This window comes from Triturus cristatus, chromosome 12, assembly GCF_964204655.1.
Source record: "Triturus cristatus chromosome 12, aTriCri1.1, whole genome shotgun sequence".
In the NCBI taxonomy this organism is placed as follows: Eukaryota; Metazoa; Chordata; class Amphibia; order Caudata; family Salamandridae; genus Triturus; species Triturus cristatus.
This window is the reverse complement of record NC_140595.1, coordinates 102,028,534-102,048,188: the sequence shown is the minus strand read 5'-3', so window position 1 is coordinate 102,048,188 and position 19,655 is coordinate 102,028,534. Positions and strand designations below refer to the sequence as shown.

General features: G+C 49.9%; 1 protein-coding gene across 7 annotated transcripts in view; it reads right to left on the bottom strand.

Annotated features, from left to right (window-relative positions):
- LOC146772742 (immunoglobulin lambda-1 light chain-like) overlaps nucleotides 1-19,655 on the bottom strand; it is a 365,210-nt gene that overhangs the window by 211,838 nt on the left and 133,717 nt on the right. The window contains exons 1-2 of one of the 7 annotated variants that reach the window (XM_085636781.1): nucleotides 19,451-19,531; nucleotides 19,016-19,335 (exon numbers count right to left, since the gene is read on the bottom strand). The exons of the other annotated variants lie outside the window; for them this stretch is intronic. Of the exons in view, the coding sequence (XP_085492907.1) occupies nucleotides 19,016-19,335; nucleotides 19,451-19,499 (369 nt within the window). The 5' untranslated portion in view covers nucleotides 19,500-19,531. Of the gene's footprint in view, nucleotides 1-19,015; nucleotides 19,336-19,450; nucleotides 19,532-19,655 lie in introns of those variants that run through there. 7 annotated transcript variants of the gene reach the window in all.

Here is a 19,655-nt window from a genome sequence, read left to right as displayed (position 1 = left end):
GTTATTGATTAAGAGAAGCAAACAATTTACACACATTGTCAAAAAACAAACAAAAGGGTAAACTGTTGAAAACGCGTATGTTAAATGTCATTGCCATTAGGACCCCTCCTTGGGAACGTCTATGCTGATATATCAGGTTCTTTAAATTATTTAGGATCATCAATTGTTTAGAGCAGAGGTTCTTAACCTGTGGTCCGGGTGCCCATGGGGGTCCGCAATGTCTACTCAGGGGGTCCGTGAGTGATTAGAACATGTAGTTATGTGTTTGCAAATAAAGAAGCAAAATATAAAAATGAAAATTTTTAAATATGAAGGAGTTTGCAGTTAGAAATTAAGAATTAAGTTGGTGTCTTGAGATTGATTTGTGGGAGCAGTACATATTAATCATACAGAATATAGTATGGAGGATGGGAGGCCTCAGTTGGATATTGAAAGTCCGTAACCTTCCCATAAAAATGAACCTTTATATTTTTTATATTTTTGTGAATTAAATAAAATATTTCATCATTTGGCTATTTGTTTGATGATTGATCTTTTCTGATTTTTTTGTGTATTGTTTTGAGGGGCAAATCCTCCAAAGTGCTTAACCCAGGACCACCGGCTTCCAGTAATGACTCACTGGGGGGTCCCCGGATTCTAATAATAATTAAGCGGGGGTTACAGGATTCTAAGAATGATTAAGTCGGGGTCCACACAAGTCAAAAGGTTAAGAACTACTTATTTTGAGTGATTATTCTAAATTAGATGTTAGGTCGCTATCTCCTTTCCATTCAAAGAAATATACTTTCCTCTGACATATTTTGGCATCTTTTTAGAGGGTCATCGGCACGAACTAGCATATGCTGTATGTCTGTCTTATTTCAACGTGCTCCATCTCTCCTTCTAAAGACCAATCTGTGATATTAGAAGCTAATGGGCATTTTGCCAAAGAACAATCCTATCAATCTCTCAGGGCCTGATTACGAGTTTGTTAGACGGGTTACTCCATCACAAACGTGACAGAAATCCCGTACTCCGCATAACGAGTTCCATTATATTCCATTGGATATAATGGAACTCGTAATACAGCGGACGGGATGTCCGTCACATTTGTGATGGAGTAGCCCATTCGCTAAACTTCTAATCAGACCCTTAGGGGTCCATTAGGATGTCAGGCAGTGGCACCACTACGGTGCCGGCGGTGCAGAAAAATGCTTTATTCCGCCCGCGAGCAGCGGTACTCACGGCTGCCATATTAGTATGGGCAAACATAGCCCATTTCCCGACCGCCGTGGTGCGACGCGCACCACCATCAAAGTGTGCCTGCTACTGCGGCGGTGGGAGCCAATGGAGACTCTCCGCCGTGCAGAATGACGTCTGCCCCGCTCCACAAATTAGGAAGACCCAAACAAGCAGACGTACCGCAGCAGAGAAACCGCCCAACCAGAGACGGCAGAAGCTCGACAGCGGAGCGCGAAACCAGAGTCCCGGTCCACATCACCCAGTCACAACCGCCATGGACCCAGCTCTATACGTCTTTCCGGTGCTGTACCTGCTACATCACCAGAAACTCATGGACCGCCGTTTCTCTTCAAACCTCTACCAGAATTGATGTACTAGTTCATGTCACTCGACTCATATTCCAATGTATTTTTTCAGATTTTGATTTGTCAATATAATAGTCTTAGCGTTACTTATCTTTTTCCAATTTTGTTTATTTTACTTTCTTCTAAGAGAGGAATAACATGTTTCATGCTTGTGCTACTATTTATTTGCATATTGTGAATTCTATAGTTGTCCTTTGATGTTGATGCAATATTACTGGAGGGGTCTATATTTATCAATTCGAAAGAAGCTGCCACTGGTCTCCAACTAAACATTTACTGACCTTGCATGTGGCAGTTCATCTTTACTGGTAGGTACATTTATGTAAAATTGGGATTTTTTAATGATGTGTCACCCATGGTCCAAGTACCAAAGTGTATGCATTTTCCTGGAATCACCTCCAACCTCAAAAAAGAAGTGTATGGTCTACCTTACATACCTCTCAGTTCATCGTGGTGATTTATTATCTTGAAGTGTGAATATGTTGAACCAGAAAATCAGCGAAGAGCCCACTGATCCAGAACATAATACCTTTTGTTTCTAATGAAGTACTACAAAGAAAAAGGTGTGTTATTGATTAAGAGAAGCAAACAATTTACACACATTGTCAAAAAACAAACAAAAGGGTAAACTGTTGAAAACGCGTATGTTAAATGTCATTGCCATTAGGACCCCTCCTTGGGACCGTCTATGCTGATATATCAGGTTCTTTAAATTATTTAGGATCATCAATTGTTTAGAGCAGAGGTTCTTAACCTGTGGTCCGGGTGCCCATGGGGCTCCGCAATGTCTACTCAGGGGGTCCGTGAGTGATTAGAACATGTAGTTATGTGTTTGCAAATAAAGAAGCAAAATATAAAAATGAAAAATTTTAAATATGAAGGAGTTTGCAGTTAGAAATTAAGAATGAAGTTGGTGTCTTGAGATTGATTTGTGGGAGCAGTACATATTAATCATACAGAATATAGTATGGAGGATGGGAGGCCTCAGTGGGATATTGAAAGTCCGTAACCTTCCCATAAAAATGAACCTTTATATTTTTTATATTTATGTGAATTAAATAAAATATTTCATCATTTGGCTATTTGTTTGATGATTGATCTTTTCTGATTTTTTTGTGTATTGTTTTGAGGGGCAAATCCTCCAAAGTGCTTAACCCAGGACCAATGGCTTCCAGTAATGACTCACTGGGGATCCCCGGATTCTAATAATAATTAAGTGGGGGTTACAGGATTCCAAGAATGATTAAGTCGGGGTCCACACAAGTCAAATGGTTAAGAACTACTTATTTTGAGTGATTATTCTAAATTAGATGTTAGGTCGCTATCTCCTTTCCATTCAAAGAAATATACTTTCCTCTGACATATTTTGGCATCTTTTTATAGGGGCATTGGCTCGAACTAGCACATGCTGTATGTCTGTCTTATTTCAGCGTGCTCCATCTCTCCTTCTAAAGACCAATCTGTGATATTAGAAGCTAACGGGCATTTTGCCAAAGAACAATCCTATCAATCTCTCAGCGACTGATTACGAGTTTGTTAGATGTGTTACTCCATCACAAACATGACAGATATTCCGCACTCCGCATTACGAGTTCCATTATATTCCATTGAATATAATGGAACTCGTAATACAGCGGACGGGATATCCGTAACATTTGTGATGGAGTAGCCCATCCGCTAAACTTCTAATCAGACCCTTAGGGGTCCATTAGGATGTCAGGCGGTGGCACCACCGCAGTGGCGGCGGTGCGGAAAAATGCTTTATTTCACCCGCGAGCAGCAGGTATGGCCAAACATAGCCCATTTCCCGACCGCCGCCGTGCGACGCGCACCACCATCAAAGTGTGCCTGCCACCGCGGCGGTGGGAGCCAATGGAGACTCTCCGCCGTGCGGAATGACGTCCGACTCGCTCCACAAATTAGGAAGAACCAAACAAGCAGAAGCACCGCAGCGGAGAAACCGCCCAACCAGAGACGCCGGAAGCTCGACAGCGGAGCGCAAAACCAGAGTCCCGGTCCACATCACCCAGTCACGACCCCCATGGACCCAGCTCTACACGTCTTTCCGGTGCTGTACCTGCTACATCACCAGCAACTCATGGACCTCCGCGGACGCCGCCACAGGTACGCAATAACACAAACACAACACACAACACATGGGCTGACACAGGGTCCAAATCCACATCAGACACCCTGGTGGGGACAGGGACACATCCACAAGGGCACCCACACATCACCCACCTGCCACCAAGTCACCCCTTTGCATCCTAGACACACATCTCCGCGACCATGCAGCAATGTCCCGGTCACATCAGCGCAGCGGTGAACACAAGGAAATACATGCGCACAATGCAGAAGGCAGGACCAGTGCCAGGCATGCACAGGGCACAAAGACCAGAGGGCCACACCGCCTCCCACCACACACTAGCACACACCATGAAGGCACATGCCATGTGCCCCTTCTGTGCACCCATGCACAATAACAAGCCAGGTCAATACACACCCTGCACCACACAACAAACAACCAGGGAGACAGACACTGCAGGAGTGGCTGCACAGGAACACACAGCACAGTAGCACAGGGCCAGGGAAACACACACACCACCACACACAGGGAAACTAAATTGAGGACAAGCACCAAATGAACACATACAAGGAACTAACATCCAAATTGACACACAGCCTGCATAGTCACACATACATACCACAGACTGACACACAGACACATACACAACCCACATACCAACAGCAATGGAGCACAACTAATAGGAAACCCAAACTGGGATGCACACAAATGGAAGGGCAAGGAGACACACAACAAGCATGTGTACATCACATGCAAGACAAGGAACAGAGAACAACACCCTCACACCATCAAAGTACACATGGCTGGTACAGTCACTGAGGTCAAACCACAGACATTACAGTGCAACAACACAGGGAGACAGCAAGGCAAACCAAGGATGAAAGGAAGGCCCTGAAGTCAAACTGTGAACAGCCATACATCTATACAACTACTTTACAGGAGTACACTAGCAGCACTACACACAGGGACCATTGACACACGCCATGACTGACAAACACCAGTAAGAATCGACACACATACCCTCCTCACACCAGCAGCACACAACACCAGTGCCAAACACACTGAAGGCTGGCAATACTTGCCAGTCAACACACAAACAATCACACACCCTGGGGGTAGACACAAACATCACACATACACACACAGAGATGCCACAACAAATGTCTGCACAAAGCCAACACACAAACACATAACCCAACAGAATCACATACAGAACCACAACAAGAACAGACATGCCCTGTACAGCTAAACTGGGGAAAGGCAATGGGAGCACAGATACAACAGGAGGGCATACCATCATCACTCAGGAACAATGCACAGACAACATACCACAACACACACAAGAAGTGCACCATCACAGAAAAACACAGCCACATCAAACAAACAACAGATGCACAGGCACAAACCCCACACAGCAAACACAGCAGGGCATCAGGGGATGCACACCATACAATGACAAGGCAACATACACACAAAGCACTGCATGCACAACAAGCATACCAGCCACACACAGACAACAGTGACAGAACAGCAACCCACACAACACCATACAGCACAGCACAAAGACAAAAGCACACCCAGGAAGTGAAGCAATAACACAGACGACACACATACATCCAACACAACACCAACAGATGCACAAGTCCGGGACACAAAGGTGGAAACAACTTGACCAGAGGACTGGGCAGCACACACAGTTGGACTGCATAGGAGCAACCATGACTGGCAAACAGCACCAGCACATCACATACAACTCATTGGGGAAATGCCCTGAGTGACACATTGACCCTGGACAAAGAACTGCACCACAAAGCACAGCGTCACAAATGAAGTGATGGGGAGGCACACACACATGGAAACCAAGGGGACAGCTGACATCAAAGTGAAGTGTACTGCATGCCAGTAGGGGACATGGCAGGAGTGTACCATACGCAAAGAGAGGGAGTGCAGACCCACAATGGGTAGGCATCTGAAGCACAGATACGGGATGGCATGACAACACACACAACATGCCACACTGGAGGCAAGAAGACACCATCTGACAGCAAGGCATTAGAAAACACAACCACAATGGCAGTGTGAAACAGCAGGTCTACATAGTTCCCACAAACAGCCACCAGACACATGGATGTGCAACAAAACACAACACTGACTCGCTAGTCACACACTCTGCATACTCACAAGTGACAAAAACAACAAGTAGGAGTCAGACAGAACTGTAAGGACACACCAACACAATGCACTACATACAACTCACACATGTGCATACAACCACATCCACAGGGCTGAACAATCAAAACAACAGGCATACAACTACTGGGTGACACATGTGTGTCGTCCACAATGCAGGGGCATGAACACATCAACACTTCCCAAAAACTCACCCCCTTCACACTGCACACCACCTGACCACCCAAGAGCACAGATGGAAAGTAAGCCATGGGACTACGATGACTGGCCATCACAAGATGACCACACACATACACCACTGGGCACACATAAAGGAAGAACACACATACATGATGACCCTGGACAGCCTGCCTGCAAAACTGTGTGCAGAAACCCACTCTGTGCCGGCAGTGCCCCCCAACCTGACAAGTGAACAATATAGCCAACATGAACTAATCAAGTAAATGACAACTGCTGCACATTGTAAAATTACACCATTGCCCCCACAAGTATCTGGTTCAGGAAGAACTGAAGACCCTGTCAACCCAGAAAACTGATTCGTATGTGAGCCCAAACATTGCCCATGTTGAATTGGCACGCAGAGCATGTGGCACAGTAAACCATATACACACAGCAAAAGAACTTTATTCAGTAAGGACACTGACAAAATAGACAACGGGAGCAACTGTCTTTATTCACATATTGCACAGATAGGCACCATGACAAGAGAAGAGCAAGGCACAAAATGCAGAGCATGTCCATGAGAAGCTGCACAGGCAAGGGCAAAACAGCAGTGAACGACAAGTCCAATGGCCAGGGCAGAGTGCAGAGCATGTCCATGAGAAGCTGCACAGGCAGGGGGCAAAACACAAGGTCAGTGGGCAGGACAAAGTGCAGACTGAGTCCATGAGAAGCTGCACAGGCAGGGGGCAAAACACACGGCCAGAGGCCAGTCCAAGGTGCAGACTGAGTCCATGAGAAGCTGCACAGGCAGGGGGCAAAATACAAGGCCAGTGGCCAGTACAAGGTGCAGACTGAGTCCATGAGAAGCTGCACAGGGAATGTTTGCAACTGTACCTTTCCATGGTCAGCAACACAGTCAGGGGGTAACAATATGCAGTACAGGCCCACCAGTGTGAGAGACAGGTGTGTGAGGGTGACTAACACTCAGATTTGGCTGTCAGGTGGACTGGGAGCTGGCTGTGTCTTGGGGACTGTCAGGGCACCTGAACGGGCAGAGAGCGGAACCGCTGAGGTAGAGCTATCAGTGGCTTGGCAATCCAGAGGGCTTCGTGGACCAGGTGGTGTAGTGGCAAGTGGAGGTGGAGTCATGCAGACGGGAGACACGATGTGGCTGTGAGATTGTGGAGGGGTGCCTTTCCACTTCTTGGGGATTCTAAATGGCTTGCCTGATTTTGGATCAATGGGAAGTGGTGTGGGCACAACAGGCACACTCACCACCAAAGTTGCATCAGGTGCAGGTGCTGGCACCCCCTCTGGTGATGTGCTGGACCAAGCGGAACGCTTTGCCTGGCTTCGCCTCTGCCCCCCTTCCCCTGTTTACTAGGTGTCACCCCTACAGTGCACTCCGGCCCCTGCTTCACTGGGCTTGGAATGGGAGTCGAGGTGTTGGGTGAATCTGCCTTGGAGCCCTTCCTAGGTGTACCCTTGGCATGCACCACCTCCTAGGTGGGCACAGACACTGTATGCTTCTCTTTGCACGATGCTTTAGGGGCAGGAGAGTCCTTGGATGGGGATGCCTCTGAGGCATGTGTGCCTGAGGCCTGCTGGTTTGCTTTTTGTCCACTGGCGGGCTTTTCTCCCTGCGCTCTGGGGTGGCTTTGGTCTTCTGTGGGGATGGTGTCTGTGGCCGGGACCGCTTGGGTTTCTGCTGCTGTGTGCTTCGTGTGCTGTATCGTGACTTTGATGTATGTCGACCGTGGTCACTATCGTCAGACGTGGCCACTGCCAGGGGGGTGGACAAAGGGACCGGAGCTGGACTGTGAGTATGTGTCTGTTGAAGGGCAGACGTCACTGCGATGACAAAGCCTGGACTGTCCGGTGCAGCCCACCCACATCTGAATGTATGCCCTCCATGAAATCAACCACCTGGGCCAATTTCTAGTCGTGGTCAATGAAGGCATTGAGGAGAGCTTTCTGGTCTACACACAGCTTGTGCAAAAGGTCCATAGACTCAGCACTGATGGCAGCAGGAGGGACAGGGCCAGGAGCAGCGGTGCCAGGGGTGAAGGACTCTCTTTCCCTCTTGCTGAGGCGGACACCGGCAGCACCAGAGGAAGTGGCTGGGAGGGTGGGCACAAGCTGCTGTGTGGTGGAAGTTGATGCAGAGTCCCTGTTCCCTGTGCCCTCCAACATGGATGCCTCCCCGCTGGCATCAGACGATGTTGTGCTTTGCGTCTCAGGCTGGGATTCCACCAGCAGACTCCCGTCCCCCTCTGAGGCGCTGGTGACATCTGTGTCACTGGGCTCCTGTGCAGCTGTTGCACTAGTTTCACCCCCACTAGTGTCCGTCCCCTGTCCCTCCTTGACCACAGGAGATGCTGCATGAGAGAGAGAAATGTAGGGTCAGGTCAGTGACAGCAACAGAACAAACATATGCAAGCAACGCATTACAAACGATGACCACATGTACATGTTCCACACCACTAAAGCAGTGCGTGGAAACTGGAAACTCAGGCATGAGTGAGCCATGTGATGACTAAGGGTGGGCGTAGTTCGCGAAGTAGCACTTCGCGAAGCTACGCAAAGTGAAGTTCGCACTACGCGAGCTACGCGTAGCACTTCGCGAACTGCGAATTAACATGTTCGCACTGTGCAAGATGTTGTTTTCAATGATTGCACAGTGCGGACAAGCAACCGGCACTGTGCAATCATTGAAAATGGCATCTTGCACAGTGCGAGCTGTAGTTTTCTGCTGCTCGAGTAGATTTTTACTCGAGCTGCAGCTTTCTCAACGCGAACTGGTAGTTTCTCATCGCGAGCGGTCGCGAGCATACGCGACCCCTCGCAATGAGAAACCTGACCTTCTCGCGTTGGGAATCTCGCCGGGAGGTTTATTTTCCATGCTCGCGATCGCGAACAAGGAAAAAGTCTCGCCAGGATGTCATTTTGCTTGCTCGCGGTCGCCAACTTGACGTTGAGGACCGCGAGCAAGCAAAAAATGACCGCAGCACTACGCAACACTACGCTACGCGTGTTCGCACTGTGCTACGTGCAGTTCGCGTAGCGCGAAGTAGCGCGAACTTCGCAAACTACGCGAGCGTAGCGTAGTGCTTCGCCCAGGCCTAGTGATGACCACACAGCACAACACCCTGCTTGTGGCTCTGTTCAACCAGACACACAACTAGCTCTGAGCACACCTAGGGACATGATGGGGGCACACTACTTGTTGCCAATTACAGATCTGGATGGAACAGGAGGGAACAACACAGACCCAGACTACAACATGACAGTCCACAATGGACATTAGCCCATGCCACCCACCATGTTGTACTGTGGGGACAATAGAATGGTGCACATTGTTGTCAGATGTGTAGGCCTCCCCAATCTGGGTGCATGCAATGGACGTAATAATGAAGGCACAGTCAGATCGGGCACACTGCCGTTCCCTCCCATGGGATTCCCAAGACTACCCCAATGCAGAAGAAACCTGAAGAGCACAAATCAGAAAGTAATGTGAATGCACAGCATCCAAATCACCGTTTTCAGTACAGGTAGGGCAAATGCATGACACCGGCACCCAGCCCAGCAGCCACTTACATGCCACAGCATCACACTACCAACATCACGTAGGCCAGCGATGGCACAATGTACACATGCAGCCACTCCCAGTCAAAGTCACCCTCCCCAAATGCTCACCCCTGCCTGCTGCTGATGCTCCTTCAAACGTGCATCCAGTTCAGGCTGTTTCACCACCAAGATGCGGCCCATTAGTGGAGTCATGCTGTGCCGTGCCAAACGCCCAGTGCGAGGAAGCAGCCCCAAGGTCATCTCCGCCACGTTCTTCGCCAGCCGGCTGATGTCGTCCCACCTCTTGTGGCAGTGGGTGCGCCGTCGGTTTGAGACCCCAGAGCTCGAACCTTCACTGCAATGGCCCTCCACACGGCCTTACGCTGGTGTCCCTTGAGCTGCAGGCGTGGGAGACAAGAGGGGGAAATGATCAGTGACACAGTGTTATGTACCGACATCTATCAGTATAGCAGCAAGATACAAACTCATCACATATCCAACGATATGTCCATCAGAGACTAGACATCTCACATGGTACATCTGCATGGGAAAAGCTGATGTGAATGCATGCAGGTGTGAGGGGGAACACAGACTCCCTGCACATCTCACACAGAAACAGGCAGGATGCCAGCACTGGAACCCCCATGTAGGCTGCCCACATCTCCAGTCCATTGTTGGGTTGAGTAACACATACATCACATATCAACCTGTGTTTGGGGGGTGACCCACTGTATCCAAGACTGCGCAGCCCCAATGTCCCTGCCCTGTGAATAGATAACTGTGTTATGGATGTCACATTGAGGGACATGATCTCACATCTACAAAATGCTGTTCACAAGGGTGGTTGTGTGCTATCTACAGTGCTGAGACAGCTCATAGCTGGAGTGCAATGTGAAAAGACTGATGTCATACTCTGTAAGTGTAGTGATGTGTCCTTGTCTTTGTAGACCGAGACTGTGCTGCCCAGCTGGGCTCACACTGAGATGGACTACAGGGGCACACACAGCCATCCAGCCAAGCAATCACTGTCCTGACTACAGCATGAACAATCTTCTGTGTCACTGTATGGCTGACAGCACAACACAGGTCACTCATTCATACATGTGCAGGGAGGCAAACCTGTGGCATTGGGTACACACACCGTCCCCCTGGAGACAGCATGTCAGGCAATGCATGACACTACCCAACACTCACAGGCACATACTGCATCAGTCCAACTACATGTGTTGCCCCCCTGCCCTCCCCCCCTGTTGACGACTTACCACGACATTTGGGGCACCATATAGCCTTGGGTACTGTGTGAGCACCTCGTCCACCAGGACCTCCAGCTCCTTGCTCGTGAAGGGACTGGCACGGATCTTCTCTGTCCTTGCCATCACTGTGGACATGAGACAACAGCGGCGGAATTGGGTGGTGAGGGGTCTCAGGCAGCAGTCCCTGGAGGCAGCAGCAGATGAGGGGTCTCTGGCAGGAGTGCCTGGAGGCAGCAGCAGATGAGGGGTATCAGGCTGCAGTCCCTGGAAGCAGCAGCAGGTGAGGGGTCTCAGGCAGCAGTCCCTGGAGGCAGCAGCAGGTGAGGGGTCTCTGGCAGCAGGCTCTGGAAGCAGTGGAAATGTGAGGCTCCCTCCCACACATATATAGCCCCCTGGGGTCGTTTCAAAGGTGCCAAGCTGCAGCAATTGGTGGTCCAGGTCTGCCTTTTTCAAATGCATCCAATGACCGCCTCCGCACTGGCGGAGCACGCCTACCGCGATTTTCAAAATTGCATCATGCCACCGTTATCGAGCTTCCCATTGGCTCTAGGGCAAGCTCCATGACAGTGACACACTGCAGGGGCCCGGTGTGCGCTAGCGCGTGGTTGCATCTTTCAAATGCATCCAATGACGGCCTCCACAGTGGCGGAGCACGCCTACCGTGATTTTCAAAATTGCATCATGCCATCGCAATCAAGCTTCCCATTGGCTCTAGGGCAAGCTCCATGGCAGTGACACACCGCCGGGGCCAGGCGGTAGCTACCGTGATATGGATGGCGGAGCATGCCAACCGCCATCTCCCCATGTCTCCCTGCCTATCACTACAGCACATGTGTGAATGGGGGTGCTGGTGACACACCGCTGGGGCCAGGTGGTAGCTACTGCGATATGGATGGCGGAGCATGCCAACCGCCATCTTCCCATGTCTCCATGCCTATCACTACTGCACATGTGTGAATAGGGGTGCTGGTGACACACCGCTGGGGCCAGGCGGTAGCTACCGCCATATGGGTGCCATACATTGACATGAGACACCACAATTTGGGCAGCGGAGCATGCCCCCCGCCATTTGTGCATGTCTCCATGCCTATCACTACCGCACCTGTGTGAAGGGGGGTGCTGGTGACACACCGCTGGGGTCAGGCAGTAGCTACCGCCACATGGGTGCCATACAATCGCAATGGCCATCTGGCAAACATCAACAGTGCACAGTGCCCACATGGTCAATGGCACATCATTGTGCACACGATGCCAATGTTCCATTTACTCCACTGATGGCTACACATGCCATGTTTGTGTGTGTGATTCCGTAGATTGGCCTGTACTCACTCACATGTCACTTATGGATTTGATGGTTGGGTGGGCAGGACGGTGTTGTTCTGGACTCTACAATGTGCACACATGTCAATGTGTTGAGGTGCAGTGACAATCACAGCAATGCTCGTCTTAATGAATGATGATCCATTTTGCATTGCCTCTCATGTCTGCTCATGCACATATTCCTCATTCCTGCTCCGACGATGGTCATTGTGTGGTGGATGTGTGTCAGGTTGTAATGACGCATTAAGGTGTGACAAGTACAGCAGCTAGGTATAAGACTGTGGGTTTGATTTGTTGCACATATGCTGGATGCTAGACTCCCAGGCGTGCCCATGTGAAATGTGGCCATCTCCCTATGTGCATTCACATTGACCAAGGTGTTGTTTGAGGTACTTGTCTTGTGTAAGTTGACAGGTGTGCCCTTTGTGTAGCTGAAGGTGTCCCTACGTGTAAGCTGGTCTGTTACTCAATATTGATGGTAGTCATTGTTGTCGTTGTGTCATCCAGAATGTGATATGCTGTGCACATCTCATGATGTATTGCATTGACATGTGTCCACTATCATCTCAAATAGGAGGAGGCCAAATTTGATTCGTCACTTGACGGTGCTGGAGGACATGGAGGATGTTGCGATCATACAGAAATGCCGTCTGGATAGAGCCACCCTGAAAACCCTTTGTGATCTGTGAGAGCCCCACTTGCAGCTTCGCCAGACATTTCCAACAGCTTTCACCCCTACTTATAAGGTGATGGCGGCCCTGCATTTTTTTGCCAATGAATCATTCCAAGAGACAGTGCTCCAGTGCAGGTGGGATGTCACAACCGATGTTCAGCATGGTGCTGCATGATGTTCTGTCTGCCATGATGATATATAAGGACAGATACATCCATTTCCCCAGGGGTGCTGAATTGCCAGCTGTGAAGGGAGACTTCTATCCCCTTGGACACATACCCAATGATGTTGGTGCCATTGATTGCACCCATGTCGGGCTTGTGCCACCACAGGCAAGTGAGCACATTTACAGGAATCGCAAGCATTGCCACTCCATAAATGTGCAGGTGGTGTGCCTGGCAGATATGATCATCTCCCACGTGTGTGCCAAATTCCCAGGCTCGGCCCATGACTCCTACATCCTGCGGAACAGCATTGTGCCCCGGCTGATGGGTAATCTGCTTCCCGAGCGTGCATGGATTGTAGGTTAGAATGTCTAGTCGTATTGCGTGCTGGGTGTGTGAGCTGGTGCCCTCAGCCTCAGCGACATTGCAATGTCTATTTGTGTTTGTCATACCTAGATGACTCTGCATATCCCAACCATCCCTGGTTGCTGAGCCCACTGAGGAATCCCAGGACCCCAGCTGACGTCTGCTACAATGAGGCCCATGGGAGGACACGTCTTGTGGTGGAGCGTACTTTTGGTCTGCTCAAGTCACGTTTCCGCTGCCTGGAAAAGACCAGAGGTGCACTGGCATACTCGCCCGGGAAGGTGTGTCAGATTGTAGTGGCATGCTGCATGCTCCACAACCTGGCCATTCGCATGGAGATTCCCCTGGATGATGGTGAGGACCCAAGGCCCCAGCCTGCAAACCAACCCGTGTCCAGTGATGAGGACCGTGAAGAGGAGGAAGGTGTTGACCTGCGTGAACAGCTCATCACACGCTACTTCACTTGAAGGTGGGTGACAATGTGCAACATACCCAATGTCTGCTGATATTGCTGTTGTCGTGAAGGGGCATGTGAGAATTGTAACAGGAGCCAGTTGTAGACTCAGCGGTGGTTGGCAATGTTTCTGGAACAGGTCATTTGGGAACATCTACAGGACCTGTATGTTGACACTTGTTGCCCATTGTGACATGTGCATGTTGGGTTATCCTGATGGTTGGGGTTGTGTGATGTCTGTGATGCCACACCCAGACCAGTGAAAGTAGTTCTGTTGTGTTTCGCTAGGTGCCTTCAACTTCTCCTTGCCTACATGCAGCCCATGCTCCTGGTACATTGTGATCATGTTGAAGACTGTACACCCTGCAATAATGACGGAGCAGACACAACAACATGTGTGTAAGGATATTTTATTTGAAATGTTGAGGTGCGAGGGTTGTGTACATTTCCATCGGGGGGGTGGAGCAGTGAGTTGACAGTTATGGTAAATGAGATAATCGAGTAGTCACCACATTGATGTGGTGACCCAGTCCAACAGACAGATGCCATTCACAAGGCAGTGTGGAAGGACAGTCCAAAAAGTCAATGCAGTGGTGGAGAGGGTTGCCATCATGGCTGGCTCCGTGACTGGCGTCTGGCAGGTGCTTGGCCTCCAGATACTCCCAGGGTCTTCTTAGGATGGCCCCTTCGTCGTTTGGCAGGAGGATGCCCTGCTGCAGGGCCAGTGGGGTCTGAGGACTCACCCCTCTCTGTGGGCGCTGGGGAGGATGGTGAACTGTCATTCTGCGGCCCACCAGAGGGAGGTGGAGGTGTTGGTTGTGGCGCATGCCTGTCCCTCAGTACCGCCACTTGCTGGCCCAAGAGGTCCACGATTTGTCCCATGTGGGTGTCCATGGACCTCATCAGCAGGATGAGCTCATGCAACAGTTTGTCTGACCGGCCTGTTCGTCCCTGGGCCTGTTCGTATGTGTCCCGGACTCTGGTGATGTGTTCCAGGGATTGGGTCCCAGCCTCCTGGTGTCCATGGGTGACCCTGCCTCTCCCACTTGCCCTGCTGCCACGGACCTGTTGCCTCACCACTGTGGGCACCTACATCCTCTCCCTGCCATCCTCCGTCGGTGGTGTGTGCTGGTCATCCTCTGGGACAGGGAGGGTGTTGCAGGCAGCACTGGTGGTGGTGGTGGTATTGGGGGTGGTCGCACAGGCCGTGACAGCAGGGGTCTGCTGTGAAGTTGTTGTTGCCGCAGATGTGGTGGAGGGGACGAAGCGGTCCTGGGACCTGTTGCTCCCTGGCACACCAGATGTGCCGGCCTCGAGCTCATCGTCCACGGAATCCTGGGAGTCAACATCCGAGAGTCCATGTACCGGGGGGGAGACTGGCTCTGCAGGTTGCTGGTGTTGTCCTCTGCAGTGAGTTTTTGGTCACTTGTGGGTCAGATGGGAAATGGTCATTGTAGTGCACCCGGCAAGCTTTGTGTTAGCTGTGTGTCATTCACTTTTTGTACACTGCACAATTGACAGATCATTACATTGTTTACTAAGTGCACTGCCGTGCTTCCTGACATGATGCAGTGGTACATGCATTACTTGTCCATGGTGATAGGTGTCAAGGCATACCATGCGACTCATGCACAATTAATGATTACAGGGACTTGATGCCATCTAGGGTCTGGCACAACATGTTTTTAATTGAGGACTCATTGTTGATTTGTCTAACCTGGCAGGCGTCACATCTGGCCATGGACTGGCCATTGTCATCTCCTGCATACCTTTGTCCTGTCATGTGCATATCTTGATTTGTACCACAACGCATGCTTTCGTATTTTTCGAATGGTCCTTGTTGCACTTGCCCCATGGCGATGCACATGAAAATAGGTGCTGTGCATGCTTGTGCCGTGACTTTCTTCTACTTGTGCATTGGTGTGTCACACTTTGGTATCTGTGACAGTTTCCTTAGCTTACCTGTGTGCACACTGTGCTTGGCAATGGGTTAGGTGTGCCTCTTTGTGCAATGAGAGGGCTGGTGTTGTCATATGGCACCATTTAATTTGTGACGAATGGGTGGGTGCACGTACTGGCCACTTACCTGTAATGTGCCCACATTTGGGTTTGTTATGCCACACGTGTGTGTGCATGGTGGCGGCTTACATCCTGCTCAGTGGGGTAACAGGACAGAATCATATGTCTACCTGCCTGTAAGTTTGTTTTGTGTAGTGCAATGGATTCCAACTGCTTCTGGGTGGGGTGTGGGGGAGGACTCCATCCTGCTGAGGTGGGGGCCAGGGTGCATGGTGGGAGTAGTGGTACAGGCCTCCCACACCCAGACACTCTCACTGTTAAGATGGCTACCTAACTGTTAGTTTGATGAGGGTGATGTAATGGCTTCCAACTGCTTCTGGGTGGGGTGGGGGAGGGCTCCATCCTGCTGAGGTGGGGGCCAGGGGGCATGGTGGGAGTGGTAGTGCAGGCCTCCCACCCCCCAAACACCCTCCCAGGGAAGATGGCTTCCTACCTGTGAGTTTGATGAGGGTAATATAATGGCTGACACATACTTCTGGGTGGGGTGGGGGGAGGGCTCCATCTTGCTGATGCTGTGGGACAAGGGGGCCTGGTGGGATTTGTAGTGCTGTCTGCCTGTACACATGCCCCCATGGTAATGTTGGTAGCTACGTTTGGGGTGAATGGGAGTGGGTGAATGTTGGATCTGTGAGACATGTTTTTGTGAGTGTGTGGTGCAGATGGATGGAATTTGCCCTAGGTGGTGTAGCTTTGTACCTGTGCGGGACTGTACACAGCAGAGTGGTGGTAGACATGCCTGTGAGACTCTCTGGATGCAGTATGGCAAGCACCTTCTCCTCCTATGGTGTGAATGGTTTTTGTGGAATGGGATGGCCACCGCCAGTCCTCTGAGCCAGCTCATGGTTCTTGCTCCTCCTCTCCTTGACCACCCTCTTCAGATCATGCCACCGCTTCTTGATATCCTTTTTTGATCTTGGGGTGGTCCCTACTGCATTGACCCTTTGGACTAACCTTGCCCATATCTGCGTCCTTGTGGCTAATGGTGTCTCTTTTTTTTGTGCACATTTATATAGCGCGAACTCGACCCGAAGGTATTGGAGCGCTTTACATAGCAACGTATTTACATTACACATTCAGGAAAGGGGAGATTAAGTGATTTGCCCAGAATCACAGGATGTGGACGCGACCTCGAGGCTCCAACTCTGGTTTCCAGCACCAAAGTCGGCAGCGTACCCAACGGATAACATCCTCTCCCCTCTTGGACCAGGCTACCAAAAAGCTGTGGTTGCACTCTGACAATGTCATCTACCATGACTGTCAACTCACTCTCTGCGAATTTGGACATTTTCTGTGTGGCCATGGTGTGTGGTGTGCAAAGTGGTTGTGGGTGCAGGAGTGTGAGTGGTGGTTGTGGTTGTGATGTATATGGTGTGTGTTGTGCAGGGGGGTTAGTTGTGCAGGTGTGGAAGTGGTGGTGGTGCTGTGTTTGGTGTGGCTAGTGACGTTGTGTCCTTTGCCCCTCCTGTCAGCTGGGGTGTGTGTCCCTTCTCTCATGGAGTATTGCAAAGGATTGTGGTCAGGGAAGGGGCTGGTTTTATACTCAGCTATGTGGGTGTGTCCAATTGGGGTATTGCTGTCAGGTGTGTTGTCCTGGGATTTGTATGTTTCTTTTTGCCATGTGGTTGTATCATTGGGGTATGTTTTGTGTATTTGGGGGCCATGGCTAGTTTTCTGTGTGCACTTTTTGGCCTTATTGTGGGTTTTTTGCTTTGTCCGCCATATTTTTTACGGATCGTTCGCAGCGGTGGCTATGCTTCAGCTCTTCTGCTGGCTCTCCCACTCATCCCATTGTGCGACCCGGGTGGTTGGAGACAGCGGTGCGTACTGCGGGACCGTCGAGGATATCCTAATTTCCCGTGCGGTGTCTCCGCTATACTTGCAGCGGGTTGGTGTTTTTCCGCTGCGACGGATTTTGGCCATCTCCGCCAGCTACGGGCAGTTTTTCTTGGCCCCGTTACGCCGCGGTCGGTGTTTTTTGGCGGTTGTTCGTAATTTGGCTGCCGGTTTTTCCACGGTGCCGGTGGTCGGTTGTTTTCCGCTTCCGTGGCGGTCGGGGTGCTTTTCCGCCCGCCATCCTAATAGGCCCCTTACGGTCTCATTTCCAACTTGAGTCCTAAAACACTCCTGTAATAACAACGGACATTGGATTGCAGCTCTTTAGCTTGGATTGAAGAAAGTCTTCATCGGGAGATTGTGGACATGAGCAGGAACTCTCTTTCCTGTAGACTCCATTCAGAATTCAGTGTAGGGTCTGGCTTCCCTGTGAAGGATCCATCTGAAAGGAAGAGTCGGGGAAGAGGCAGGAGAAAGAGATTCTGCACTTCCAGTGGCAGGGTTGAAGACATTCCTTGGCAGTATGGACTCTTACCTCATTGTGGCCAGAAGTTCCATATGTCCCCAATCTGCAGCATGCCGTTTGTATGATTTTACCTCATTCCATTCGATGCAAACAGCTTGAATGTATCACCTAAGGCTAATGCTCAAAGATAGTGTTATGTCTCTAGTTTAAAGAGGACATGTCCAGAGTGAATGAATGGTGTGATTACCCACTCCTTCAACTGCCATGTTTGAGACTGTCGTGGTCCACAAGATGTCACAGTACTAATACATTAAGAAGCCGCGCCTGCCAACTTAAGTCTCAGCCGATTGCCTGCTAGTGGTGTAGAGTACATTTATGAGCTGCATTATCACTGCATTTCACTGCAAAATATCCTCGGCATGTAATGGTTTGGATTAAGTCCTTTTTCTTTAACTTTGACAATCAAGAATGAGTAAAAAAGGCACTCTTCTGCAATAATGCATTCCACTTCCTGTATTAGTATCACCCCCTATATTGCATTTACCAAAACTAATAGAATCGCTGTTGAAATAAATGGTTATTTCAGAAATAATGTGCATTGTGCTCTTTATTCTTCTGGAAAGCATATGAAAATATCATGCAAAGTGTGATTGAATGGCCAAGAAGGAGACAATCTGGGTTGATCGTGCTGTTTGGAAATCAGTAAACAATTTACACTCTTTGTTGACTTTTTCAAAAGTTCAAGATACTTTTTTGATTGTCATTTTGTTGAATTCAGTTCAGATGTTTTTGTCAGGCTCTGAGTCACTGTGTGTATCCCTTCACACCATCAAACCACTTTGCACAGTAATAGTGTGCCGCGTCTGTGATCTTGGCATCTTTCACAAGAAGCTGGTACACGGTTCCAGCACTGTTTGTGGTGGCGGTGAAGTGGGCAGCTGACATCCCGGGGCCATATCTAGGGTCGCTATAGGTGTGATGGTGATACAGAAGGAGCTGTGGGACCTCTCCTGAGACCTGTCTGTAGAAACATACAACATGGTTCTCCTTCACTCCAACCTCACAGCTAAGAGTGGCACTCTGCCCAAGGCTGACATGGACAGCAGAGGGCATCACAGGTTTCTGAGCCTGGGCATCTGAAGAGAGAAAGGCAGAATTGGAACATTCTATGAATACTTGCAACATGTACTAGCATACTTATACATATACCAATAAAACATGGAAGCATACATCAGACCATGCCACACTCACATGAAGCCCAGGACAGGACACACAATGCCAGGGTCTGCAGCAGTCTCATCCTTTCAGCAATGCTGGCGCCTTTCAGAGCTTTGCACCACGGTTTGCACAAAAAGGCAAAGTCACGCAGGCTTAATATGTGCCACCAGTGCCCCCGGGGGCCCGGGTCAGGTATGCAAATATGAAATGCACTCATCTATCATGCATAACTGAACCG